A 13,180-nucleotide genomic window follows, 5' to 3' on the forward strand; every position below is an offset into this window, starting at 1 on the left:
ATGTATGTTTGCATGTCATCGGTGGTCTTGTGTTGCTGTTTAGAACAGGTGTTTACTGTGTGTTTCATTACATGCAGCGCTGCACTGGTGTCAACACCTGCATTGTACTGCACCAGTTGTGGGGAATACGGAGCTTCTGATCCAATGCAGGCACGGTTTAAAGCATATCATGGCATGAAAGAGTAAAGACAAGGTTCGATATTATGTTCAACAAGGTAAAAGTTCTAATGCTTAACATTTTTATTGTTTTAAACCCCTTTTTGATACTACTTGTGGCTGGCATTTTGTCTTGAAATAGCCATTCAGTATACATCCTATTAGTAACTACCTCTCTATGAAGACATTTTTATTGTTATTGGCGGAGTCCGCCTTTCCTGCAGTTTTAAATTTACATAAAGGCAAAGGGGGTTCATAGTAAACGATGCATATTCAGCTCTACTGTCTACTGATTTTATCCCACTGATAGAAGCCTCCACATTCTGTCATATGAGGATGGAAATCATTTTGCTAATTTTCTTTATAGTTTATTGACTGAGGAAAATAGACACAATATTTTAATTCAGTACTCTGATTTTTCATTTACAACCTACAGAAATAAAGACAAAAGTACACAAAAACATCAAAGCTAATCAAAAGAAAGAAATTATATCTAAATCATCAGAATAACATTTAAAATGGAAGGCAGTACATGAGAAGTTGACAATGCTAAGAATAGGCTAAACATGTTAATATGCTGCATAAATAAAACGTAAGTACAGACTGTTGCTGTTCTCTGTGGGAGAGCATATTTGCAGTCAGTTCACTGGTTATATTTGGTGAAAAAGCTGTCCACATCATTACATTTGATTTTTATTTTCATCAAGAGCCTTCAAAAGCCCATTTACATTCATGCCATATTCACACTGAGGTTCTCTTTCACTTGCTCTCTCTTTTTTCTTTATCTCTATCTATACCTCTCTTTCCCCTCCTCTCACCCCCCACCACCCCCCGCCTTTCTTTTGGTCTATCTCTCCTTTCTTCGATCTGTCTTTCATGTCACTCCATTAGCTGGGGTTGCAAAGGGAGGGCTGATGGCTTCTCTTTCCGGCGTCTTTGCTGCGGTTTTTCTGCAGCTGTTGAGCTGTGATAAAGAGAGGAAAGAGGAGAAGTTTTCACACTAATTACGACACAATAATGGGATACTTGGTAAAAGGCACAGTGAAAATGAAGGTCAAACTGTCATTCATATATAAAGTGAATAGAGTCTATTAGAAAGCATCTGTAAAGTGAACAGAGATTACTGGAGAGGGGATAAAGTTTTTTTTTTACTAGATAGAAGCAAGTTAAGAACGTTTACCGGTTACACTTGCAGTACTGCTTGGACTTCAGTAGCTGGCGGTCATACTTCATCTTCTGCAATTTTCTCTATAGCAGAAAAAAGAAATCATATTATCATTTTTTGGTTTGCTTCAGTAACCCATCCTCCTCCATCCTGCTTACCAATTTCAATCTACAAAGCAGAATATAAAGATTTCCTGGATTATTTTCTTTACTGACCTTCCTCCTTCTGATCCTCTTGCACAAGACAATGACACAGACCATTAGGAGAATCACAACCAGGGAGCCAACTCCAATGGCAACCCAAAACCACCAGCTGAGCCCCAGCAGCTGAGCACCACTGGGAGTGGTACCTGGTTGAAAGAAGAAAGCGAAGATAATGCATTAATGACACCTCCAGTGAAGAATCACTTCCGGCAATATATGCTCATAGTCAAAATTTTTTCACATACGGATGTCCTTTGAGCCTTTCGAAGTGACTGGTTCAGATGTTGTAGGAGCAGGCTCTGAAAGATAAAACACAGAACATCTTGTGCTTGCCAGGGGCCACAGAAGTAGCTTTTCTTGTAGTAAAAACCATATGCAAAGACTTTGGTAGAGACCAGTGTCCTACCTTTAACACTGATGTGCAAGCTCTCACTGTACTCCTTGCCGCCAAAGGAGAACATACATTTCCAGGTCCCTGCATATGAGCGGTCCACAGGTCTGAGTTGAGCTGTGTGTGACTCTCCATATGCGCTTCCATCTGGCCTCTTCCACTGCACTGTGGAGCCTTGGTCCAGACCTTTTACCTGACACTGGAGTGTAGCCTCACTGCCCAGCAGGAGATCACCGGAGGGGCTGGCCCAGACTGACACAGAGAGGGACAACAGACAGTGGCGAGGACACAGTGAGAATCACAAAGAGAAAGGGGAGGCCATGCTGAACAAAAGACGTCATCCAGATCATTAAGAACGTAACACATACTGATGACATGATAGCAAGAGCAAAATGAAAATATATCATGGTATTTATTAATTACAAATGGAGACATATGGAGGTCAGTCACGAGAAGTACTGCTCAGCTTGTGAATACAGTTATACAATAGGGAGGTTTCTGAAATATGAAAAAATAACCCTAATCATGTAATCAGTGTTACTGACACTTAGCTGACACTTTTATCCAAAGCAGCTTACAATTGCTTTATATGTGTCAGCGATCACATGCCTCAGGAGCAATGTGTCTTGGTCAGGGACATATTGGTGGATGTGTTGCATTGGGGAATTGAACCTGGGTCTCTCACACCTAAGGCATGTGTTTTATCCACTGCTCTCTCACCACCCCCATCTCTAGGAGACTACAAATTATGAACAGGAGGCCACTAATTTATTATCTGGGGATGGAGAGTTTTAAAGATGTGGAAGTCTACCAGGCAGGGAGGGTTTAGCTAAAGACATTATTGTGTTGTTTTATGGAAAATGTAGGAATAATTGTTTTTAGAACTTGAGCCTTAATAGGGACTAGAATCAGGATACCATTATTTTTAAAATGTGTCCTTTGAATCCCCTAAATTTATGAAGATGCAGCAGTAAACTGGGGTAAATACCCTTTAAAGCCTTTTTAAAAAAACACTGTTTGTATATGTGTGTGTGTGTGTGTGTGCATGCAACTGTGTGTACACAACAGTAAATGTGTATTTAATGTAATCTTTTGCATCAAAGGCATTAAATGTCTTTTTTAAATTACTTCTCCAAAACTTTAGTAAATTCACTACAAATATTCTTATAAAACTGACCTGTAATAGTAAACTGTTAAAATTCACTTAAATGTATTTTAAAGTATTTTATTTATCTTTCTGTTGTAGATGTAAATGGGGCACAAACCAAAATAATTTAATATGCACTTCCTTTTTCTCTGATTCAAAATCGCAATTGTGATGATGAGATAAACCCCACTCACCATGTGTTCCATGCAATGTTAAGGCCTCACTGCCCTCTGGATAGTATTTTACTTTATTTTTTACTGATCTAATTGCTGTATGGGGAGGAATTTGGTTTAACACAGTACAATATGTATCACCAAATAGTCATGAATTCAATATGCCCTTCCATTATCTCTGATTCAAAATCATAATTGTGATGATAAACTGCACTCAGTTTGATCCATGCACTGTTAAGAATTATTTGCAAATACTTTTCTTGGGTTGTCTGCTCACCTGAGACCACAAGAAGTGTGTGTTCGTGAGATTTCTCATCTACCACACAAGTAAACGGTCCAGCATCTTCTTCCTTCACTCCCAAGATCTCCAGATCCATTTCCTTCTTCAAATTGAACCTTTTTGTAATGTCAACTGTGCCTAATGCAGAAAATACATGTAGTGTAATTAGCAACACTGAAAATTTTAAAAGGATATATTATGCTCTAGGTAATGTCTAAAGTCTCTCTGTTTATACCTTTGCGAGGGAAGCCTCTCACATTATTTTCAACAATGAAGTTACCACGATGATACCACAGCAGCTTGTTAGAGAAGCTGCCCTCCCCACACGTGATCATGGCTTTCTCCCCTGATTTTGTGACGATCACTGTGCCTGTAGCAGAGAGTGCACCCAGCACTGAAGAGAGAATCACATTCATGAAGCTCATTTATGATATATTCACAGGAGAGCATCACAAGTATTTGACAAGTACAAATTGATGTTATTGCAATATGTTCTCTTTACTTTGTAGTGAAGGCTCATATAGTGAATTATAAATTTAAAGGGCAATATATCATGTGCAATTTAGGGAGTTTGAAGGCATCTGGGACAAGTAAAACACAACTGCAGCTGTTTTCCCAGGTACATTTTAAAAAGTCTTGTAAAGATAAAGGGACATATTTGGATCTAGGTTACTGGCAAATCACTTTATTATAAAGGATTGTTAAAATAATTTTTCAGAAATACATTGACTCACCAAACCCAAACCACATGATGGTCTTCATTTTGATCGTTGGATCTAAATGTAAAAAATAACACAAATGTACATTTGTCAAGACAAAATGATTTAAGAAAAACAAACTCAATGCAGTAGTTTGGGGTCTGAAAGCAAGCATTTCCATGTTAGATACCATACACAGCTCCTGTTTGAGACGAGCACCAACAAACATGTGATCCCTAACCACCAAGCTAACTCTTCACTTCCTTCCTCTTTGTATCTCCTGTATTAAAAATGTATAACTTGCTTCGCAAAAAACTGAAACAAATGTCACTGGGAAAATTATAGCATATGCCTCGGCTCTTTTGGATTTAATTATTGGGCTCAATAATGCATGTTGAGATGCTTTGCTGTAGGCCTGTTCCAAATTAGGTGATCGTACATCAGAAACTAGAATAAGAAAAAGTTATAATTTCGTTGTGCAGTTACTAAGGCAACTGAATCATATTTATATATATATACTCAAAATTCTGACAAGCAATTCATCACGGTTTGTCTCAGTGTTCTTTGATACATTTCATAATTTTGAAAGGTTTAATTAACTTCAGCAAGCGAAAAATTCTCACATTTATTTGAACAATTTCTAATTTTAAATTTGGATTAGCCAGAACAATTACAATGTGACCAGATAATTAATAGTCAAAATTCTTCTAAAAACTTATTTCATTATATTTCACCTCACTGACCGAATATTATATAATATATAAGTATAAACTGAGATCATAAAGAATCTTTTACCCTTAAAACCGTATTGACCTTAATACACAATATAATTTACACTACACTTAATATTTTTATTTTTAAACAACTGGTTATGATTACAGTTAGGCCTATAGAGGAAAGACAATAGAGACCAACAAAATGTTTAATATCCTTTAATATGCTTTTGAATTGGTTCACCCGTCACTACACTAACTTTGAACTACATTATGGTGCACAAGAAAAATGGTTTCAGAGTGGTCACATTAAACCCAATCATTTTATTTTACTATATAAAACTTGATTTTGTAATATAGTTTGAGATCTTACCTTAATTGTGAGCAAGTGCTGTGTCTTTTTGTGCAGTTATTGAAGGCCAAAATCTTTCCTCATCCTCTCTGTGCTTCACTTCATTGAACACAAGAGCGCAAGGATGCAACAACAGCAGAAGGCGGAAGACTTCTAAAAAGAAACCTGCACTGGAAAGTTGTAGGCCAATGCAAACCCTAGCTCTTTGTGGGTTTGCTCTTCATGCCTGCACTCTCTCGCAAACCAGGCCTGGGATTTTTGTTAACAGTTTTTACATGAAGCTGAAAAAAGTTCTGTATAGTGGCATCAAAAAAACACTTATTTAAAATGAAACAACTAACCATATGTTAAACCAACAATTTATAGGAATGTTTAAACTAGTCACTAATTTTGAATCATGATAGGAGGAAAACAGGGAAGTGATAATAAGCTGAAAACCACCTCCATGATGAATCATTTAAAAAGAAAAAAGACAGACTGACAGAAAGACAATTCTTTATTTGTCACAGCAGAAGTAACAATGGATTTGTTTGAAAAATAAAAACAAAATAAACCAAAAATCACCCAGATATCACCCTCACCAAACTTAAGAAAAAACAAGTTGATTTTGTGTTTTGACTTTTTATGTCCTTTTTGTAAAACACATTTGAGCTGTTTCTTTGTTTGTTTTACTGACATTTCCTCTCATCGTGAACTGTTTTTACTTCCTCACTGAAACGGATAGAGGAGGGGTTGGTGTCACCCTAAACAGGTGACACCAAGCTGCAATTGTCCAATAAAAGAAGAAGGGGCTGGAAGCGACATATCGTGATGGGGAGGGGCAGTGACCTCTGACGGCAGTGGAAATCATTAGGCAGGACACAGATTAACGGTGATAGCTAAGCATACTTATAATAATAAGGAGTGAAGGGACTCAGCAACCAAAGTCACTCTAATGTCTGGGGCCTGTTTCATGAAGAAGGTTTTCTGAATTATCTGGATACATTTGCTGAGTAAAATCTTCAACTGGTGTTTCAGCAGATTTCAGATAGTTCACAGGTTCACTCAGCTTTATTGTGGTGCTTGGAGGGGTGCAACTATGTAAGTTGTCAATTGTGTATAACTCATTCAGCCACTTTCCGGCAGAAGCAGAGGTATCCCAGGTTTTTGGGAGGTTTCTCTGAAGCACACACCTTCTGATCATTGAAGATGATCCACCTGTGAATCAGAGAGAGATCACTCAGTAATTCGGTAATTTTAGCAGTCTCGAAGGTTATTGAAGTCCTGTGTTTAAAGAATTATCCACTAGTACAAACGGAAACTATGCAAAATATATATCTATAATATATTCCTAAGTGGATGTAACCCATTTAACCCTCGGCTCGTGGCCAGGGTAATACTTTGCATTGTGTTCATATCAGAAGCTATGATTGTTAAAACCAGACCTGGAGTATGGTGCCCCCTGCTGAGGCACCGTAAAACCAACTACCAGTACTTGAGTATATTATAATATGATTTAGAAAATGATTTTTAATAAACAAATGAACTACTGGTTAGACAACAGAAAGAATACAAGTTACATGACTGTTCTGTCAGCTGGAAACACAAGTAAACACTTACTGCTGATCCTTCTTGATGTGACAGACGTAGTGGCCGCACATCGTGCTCGTCCCCATGTGACTGATGAATGCAAACAGCTCATACTCTGGATAAAGGAAGGCCATTATAATTAGAAATTATGAAATTTGAATTATGACGGCTGAAAGAATATTAGACTTTAAATAGAGCAATGATAATGTGGCTGTCATCTATTTCATGTTTCGGGAATACACCTCTGCAATTAACTTGTCAGAAGACATCCTGAGGTAATGATCAATTCGAATGCCTCCTGTCTCATCATTCTAACTTACTGCCTGGTCCATTTCTGACACGAGGCCCAGGCGGCGGATCCCTGCCCCCCTCGCTCTCTGCGGCTGAGCGACCGCCTTCAGACACATCCATGGACTCTAGGTCATCCAGGTGGGAGAAGATCCAGCTAGGGCTTAGGCGATTCATTGATGTCATCGATTACGAAAATATGTGTATTTGCAGTGATTCCTGACGTAAATCGTCTATTATTTTCTTTGCTCCACACTGATGCAAAATTACATTGCGTCCAGTGACGATATCACACTCATTACATTTTAATCAAGTACTTCAGTAAAAATAGGCATACTTATTCTCCAATTCAGGGAACGGGTTGACATACAGTGATTACATTAATCTGTGTCACAGCAATCCTTTGAATCAGACATCTGACAAATAGGGTCTATGATGTCAGTGATGGGGAAATATGACTAACTTAAAAATATGCCACTAGCCCTTTTCTAATGTGCTTTATGTGTCTTTTTTTCAGGATGTTTGAAAAATATTGAATTATTAATGAGACAAGTGTATTTTGTATAAATTAACTGTTATATTAATCAAGTAATAAAAAATGATCTTTAGAATAATCAATAAATTACTAATTAGATTAATCGACTAATTGAAAAAAATAATCGTTAGGTGCAGCCCTAATCCAGTTCACTGCCTGGTCCATGACACTCTGTAAAACAAACACCAGTTAAAAGAAGCATTATTAGAGGATATCAACAAAGGGAGCGTCAATTATGAGCTTTTTGAGGAGTCTGTTTTGATTTAAAATTGAACTCGAGCAAGTACAGTATAAATTAGATGCAGCTCTTTGCCTAACTAGTTCACTTGTGTAAAAGTGACCCGTAGACAAATAAGTGGCCAAACATTATCTAAATGTAGATCTTGACCAGTGCTCTCTATAGCAGGAAAAAAGAGATCACATTATATTTTTTGGTTTGCTTCAGTAACCCAGTCTCCTTCATCCTGCCTACCAATTTACATTTACAAAGCAGCATATGAAGATTCCCTGGATGATTTTCTTTACTGACCTTCCTCCTTCTGATCCTCTTGCACAAGACAATGACACAGACCAGAAGAACCACAACTCCAACAGTAACCCACAACAACCAGTTGAGCCCCAGCAGCTGAGCAGCACTGGGAGTGGTACCTGGTTGAAAGAAGAAAGCGAAGATAATGCATTAATGACACCTCCAGCGAAGAATCACTTCTGGCAATATATGCTCATAGTCAAAAGATTTACACAAACAAAAGCAAGCACTCCTCACAATTGGGGCAGGTTGGGTTACAGATGTCCTTTGAGCCTTTCGAAGTGACTGGTTCAGATGTTGTAGGAGCAGGCTCTGAAAGATAAAACACAGAACATCTTGTGCTTGCCAGGGGCCACAGAAGTAGCTTTTCTTGTAGTAAAAACCATATGCAAAGACTTTGGTAGAGACCAGTGTCCTACCTTTAACACTGATGTGCAAGCTCTCACTGTACTCCTTGCCGCCAAAGGAGAACATACATTTCCAGGTCCCTGCATATGAGCGGTCCACAGGTCTGAGTTGAGCTGTGTGTGACTCTCCATATGCGCTTCCATCTGGCCTCTTCCACTGCACTGTGGAGCCTTGGTCCAGACCTTTTACCTGACACTGGAGTGTAGCCTCACTGCCCAGCAGGAGATCACCGGAGGGGCTGGCCCAGACTGACACAGAGAGGGACAACAGACAGTGGCGAGGACACAGTGAGAATCACAAAGAGAAAGGGGAGGCCATGCTGAACAAAAGACGTCATCCAGATCATTAAGAACGTGACACATACTGATGACATGATAGCAAGAGCAAAATTAAAATATATCATGGTATTTATTAATTACAAATGGAGACATATGGAGGTCAGTGTAATCATGACGAGAAGTATTTACACTTGTAAATATAAGTAAAAAAAAAATAACCCTGATTATGTCATCAGGGTAATCTCTAGGAGACTACAAATTATGAACGGGGAGGCCACTATTTTATTATCTGGGGGAGGGGATGTGGAAGTGGAACAATGCTTAGGTAGGTGGTATGTGTCAAATTAACATCAACATGATTGGCAGGACCCCAGCAGGACATTGCTCAAAGCATCACACCTCTGCCAGGTTTGCCTTCTTCCCATGGTGCACCCTGGTGCCATGTGTTCCCCAGGTAAGCGATACACACGCGCCCGACCATCCACATGACGTAAAAGAAAATGTGATTCATCAGACCAGGCCACCTTCTTCCATTGCTCCGTGTTCCAGTTCTGATGCTCATGCACCTATTGTAGGCTCTTTCAGCAGCAGACAGGGGTCAGCCTGGGCACTCTGACTGCGGCAAAGCATCCCCATACGCAACAAACTGCGATGTTCTGACACCTTTCTAGCAGAACCGGCGGTACCTTTTTCAGCAGTTTGACATACAGTAGCTTGTCTGTTAGGTCAGACCACACAAGCTAGTCTTCGCTCTCCATTTGCATAAATGAGCCTTGGCCACCCATGACCCTGTTGCCTGTTCACCGCTTTTCCTTCCTTTGGTTCTCTTTTGATAGATACTGACCACTGCAGACTGGGAACACCCCATGAGAGCTGCAGTTTTCAAGACCCAGTCGTCTAGCCATCACAATATGGTCCTTGTCAGTCACTCACATCCTTATGCTTGCCTATTTTTCCTGATTCTAACATTTTAACTTTGAGGACAAAATGTTCACTTGCTGCCTAAACTATCCCACCCACTGACAGGTGCCATGGTAACAAGAGAGATCAGTGTTTACTTCACCTGTCAGTGTGTTATGGCTGATCAGTGTGTGTACAACAACAGAATAGTATTGAATGTATTTTAATGTTTTGCGTTAAAGGCATTACTTTTTAAAATACATTCTTGGAAAATGACTTTAATCTTTTAGTAATTTATTTTCATCAGCAAAATGTGATCGTAAACTGCTCGAAATGCACTTCAAAAGACTATTTTCTCAAAATATTTCGAACTTGATACCACAGTAAAAAACAAAAACAAAACAATAAATCCCATGTACTTCAAAATACACTCCTTTAATAAAAACATTTGAACATTACAAAAACAAACAGCTGTGAAAGTGAGTGGATGTCCAGGACAGATGAGAAGTGGTTTGATGTCCTTATGTTCATAAATGACCAAGCTATTGAAATTACAACCTTGCCATGTGCAATTTTTTTTTTTTTACAAACTCACAGGTGTGAAACGTTTAAGAGTGGTCACAATCTATATTGCCAGTGGTTTGAGATTTCTACGTTGAAAAACAAAAAAGGGTGTGTTGAATGAATTTTAATGATTACCTAGAAAAATGAGAACTGTCATGTTTTCAGAAATTTGGTACCGACTTGGTACCAAAGTATCGGTTCTTGTGAAATCCCTACTTGTTGGTGAATATTGTATGTCAGCATAGTGTAGAGTGCCAACCAGTGGCTCAGTTGTACAAAACAACTGTCCCAGAGGCTCTAGTTTTAAGTATGCATTTTATGTACTAAGGTGCCCAGGTGTTATGCTCAATGTATGCACTGAGGGGACTTGGGGCCCTTGTGATCAACTCACACTGTAAGCACCCAGTGGCCCTAGAGGTCATCTCATGCTTTTAGCCCCAAGGGGTCACACATTTTAAGCGCTGCGGAGCCTGGGGGCCATAGTGATCAGCTCATGCAGCACAGGAACCCTCACAATGTAGGTGCAGATCAGTAGTGACCTAGTGATCAGATCATGCTTGAGGCCCTAGGGGCCTAGAGGCCCTAGCGGTCAGATTACATTTTAAACACCAGGGGGCCCTCATAGTGTAAGTGCTGAGATACCCTAGTGGTGAGTTCACATTTTCAACTCCAAGGGGTTTGGGGGCCCTTGTGGTTAGCTTAAAGTATAAGTGGTCAGATTGTGCACTGGCATTCAACTTCCTTAGGAAGCCGCGAGCCATGGACCATGCACGGCCTGAGGATTGGAGGCCCCTGGCAGGCACAGGCCTCACTGCCCACTGGATAGTATTTTACTTTATTTTTTTATTGATCTAATTGCCGTATGGGGAGGAATTTGGTTTAACACAGTACAATATGTATGACCAAAAGTCATGAATTTAATATGCCTTTCCATTATCTCTGATTCAAAATCATAATTGTGATGATAAACTGCACTCAGTTTGATCCATGCACTGTTAAGAATTATTTGCAAATACTTTTCTTGGGTTGTCTGCTCACCTGAGACCACAAGAAGTGTGTGTTCGTGAGATGTCCCATCTACCACACAAGTAAACTGTCCAGCATCTTCTTCCTTCACTCCCAAGATCTCCAGATCCGTTTCCTTCTTCAAATTGAACCTTTTTGTAATGTCAACTGTGCCTAATGCAGAAAATACATGTAGTGTAATTAGCAACACTGAAAATTTTAAAAGGATATATTATGCTCTAGGTAATGTCTAAAGTCTCTCTGTTTATACCTTTGCGAGGGAAGCCTCTCACATTATTTTCAACAATGAAGTTACCACGATGATACCACAGCAGCTTGTTAGAGAAGCTGCCCTCCCCACACGTGATCATGGCTTTCTCCCCTGATTTTGTGATGATCACTGTGCCTGTAGCAGAGAGTGCACCCAGCACTGAAGAGAGAATCACATTCATGAAGCTCATTTAGTATGATATATTCACAGGAGAGCATCACAGCATCAACTCTGCGACAAGGACAAACCAATGTCATTGCAATATGTTCTCATTACTTTGTATTGGAGACTCACATAGTGAATCATAGTTAAAGTTAAAGGGCAATTTTCCAGGTGAAATTTAGGGAGTTTATAGGCATCTGGGACAAGGTAAAGCATAATATTTTTCAGAAATACATTGACTCACCAAACCAAAACTGCACGATTGTCTTCATTTTAAATATTCGATCTAAGGAGGAAAAAAAACAGGCACAAATGTAAATTGCTGTCTAGACAAATAAATTAATTCCATTTCCAGACAGCTGCTGTTTGTCAGGAGCACTAACAATCATGTGATCTCTAACCACCAAGCTAACTCTTCACTTCCTTCCTCTTTGTATCTTTCTATTAAAAATGTAAAACTTGCTTCATAAAAAACTGAAACGAATGTCACTGGTAAATTTCCAGCATACGCTTTGGCTTTTTTTGTACTTGATAATGTGCTCAATAATGCACGTTGAGACGTTTGCTGTAGACCTGTTCCAAATATAGCTTCATAAACTATCATAACTCATCATAAACTAGAAGTTTGTCCCAAAAAATGTTTAGTTGTGCAATTTTGAAAATCCTGACAAACAATGAATGAATCACTGTTTTAGTGTTCTTTGAAGCATTTCATAATTTTGAAAGGTTTAATATAATAATAAACTTCAGCAAGCTAAAAGACTCTTAATTTTTCATTTTAAAACTGCAAATTATTTGGATTAGCTGGAACAATTAGTCTGATCAGATAATACTGAAATGTCATATAAAAAGTTATTTCCACTGTCTGAACAACACAGTTATACACTGAGATCATAAACAATCTTTAACCTTTATATCAAGGTTGATCTGATTTTAAAGTGTGGACACATTTATCTCAACATTTGTTTAACAGCATTTACACAACTACACAACATTTTCAAAAAAAACGAAACAAAAAAAAGTTTAACTACATAACAGAACACAACAAAAATGGTTTTCGAGTGGTCACGTTAAATCCAATTATTTAATTTCACAATATAAAACTTGGATTTCATAATCTAGTTTGAGATCTTACCTTAATTGTGAGTGAGTGCTGTCTTTTTGAGCCGTTATTGAAGGCCAAAATCTTTCCTCATCGTCTGTGCTTCACGTCATCAAACACAAGAGCGCAAGGATGCAACAACAGCAGAAGGCGGAAGACCTCTAAAAAGAAACCTGCACTGGAAAGTTGTAGGCCAATGCAAACCCTAGCTCTTTGTGGGTTTGCTCTTCTGCCTACGCTCTCTTGCGAACCAGGCCTGGGATTTTTGTTTTTACATGAAGCTGAAAAAAA

General features: G+C 38.8%; 2 protein-coding genes across 2 annotated transcripts; both read right to left on the reverse strand.

Annotated features, from left to right (window-relative positions):
* Window positions 1-508: 508 nt before the first annotated feature.
* LOC119897410 (T-cell surface glycoprotein CD4-like) lies at window positions 509-5,496 on the reverse strand. The gene is made up of 9 exons (XM_038711094.1): window positions 5,300-5,496; window positions 4,250-4,291; window positions 3,751-3,909; window positions 3,513-3,653; window positions 1,931-2,167; window positions 1,770-1,823; window positions 1,537-1,670; window positions 1,337-1,404; window positions 509-1,120 (listed from the first exon to the last, which is right to left on the reverse strand). Exons 2-9 carry the CDS (start codon window positions 4,275-4,277, stop codon window positions 1,036-1,038), a joined length of 906 nt encoding a protein of 301 aa, XP_038567022.1. The 5' UTR covers window positions 4,278-4,291; window positions 5,300-5,496; the 3' UTR covers window positions 509-1,035.
* A 986-nt stretch (window positions 5,497-6,482) lies between these two features.
* LOC119897414 (T-cell surface glycoprotein CD4-like) lies at window positions 6,483-13,041 on the reverse strand. The gene is made up of 9 exons (XM_038711102.1): window positions 12,923-13,041; window positions 12,032-12,073; window positions 11,626-11,784; window positions 11,388-11,528; window positions 8,619-8,855; window positions 8,437-8,511; window positions 8,200-8,318; window positions 7,824-7,841; window positions 6,483-6,962 (listed from the first exon to the last, which is right to left on the reverse strand). The coding sequence occupies exons 2-9, from the start codon at window positions 12,057-12,059 to the stop codon at window positions 6,834-6,836; spliced, it is 906 nt and encodes a 301-aa protein (XP_038567030.1). The 5' UTR covers window positions 12,060-12,073; window positions 12,923-13,041; the 3' UTR covers window positions 6,483-6,833.
* Window positions 13,042-13,180: the final 139 nt, after the last annotated feature.

Source organism: Micropterus salmoides, unplaced genomic scaffold, assembly GCF_014851395.1.
Source record: "Micropterus salmoides isolate LMB-PRFRI ecotype aquatic unplaced genomic scaffold, ASM1485139v1 Ms_hic_scaffold_11, whole genome shotgun sequence".
In the NCBI taxonomy this organism is placed as follows: Eukaryota; Metazoa; Chordata; class Actinopteri; order Centrarchiformes; family Centrarchidae; genus Micropterus; species Micropterus salmoides.

Bases quoted from the DNA above. Each gene is read 5' to 3' on its own strand.
- LOC119897410 (XM_038711094.1), bottom strand. From the start codon at position 4,277: ATGAAGACCATCATGTGGTTTGGGTTTG. The intron at 3,654-3,750 runs GTATAAACAGAG...TTTCTGCATTAG, and splicing joins GAGAGGCTTCCCTCGCAAAG to GCACAGTTGACATTACAAAA. The intron at 2,168-3,512 runs GTGAGCAGACAA...TCTCTGTGTCAG, and splicing joins CACACTTCTTGTGGTCTCAG to TCTGGGCCAGCCCCTCCGGT.
- LOC119897414 (XM_038711102.1), bottom strand. From the start codon at position 12,059: ATGAAGACAATCGTGCAGTTTTGGTTTG. The intron at 8,856-11,387 runs GTGAGCAGACAA...TCTCTGTGTCAG, and splicing joins CACACTTCTTGTGGTCTCAG to TCTGGGCCAGCCCCTCCGGT. The intron at 8,512-8,618 runs GTAGGACACTGG...TTTATCTTTCAG, and splicing joins CTTGCACATCAGTGTTAAAG to AGCCTGCTCCTACAACATCT.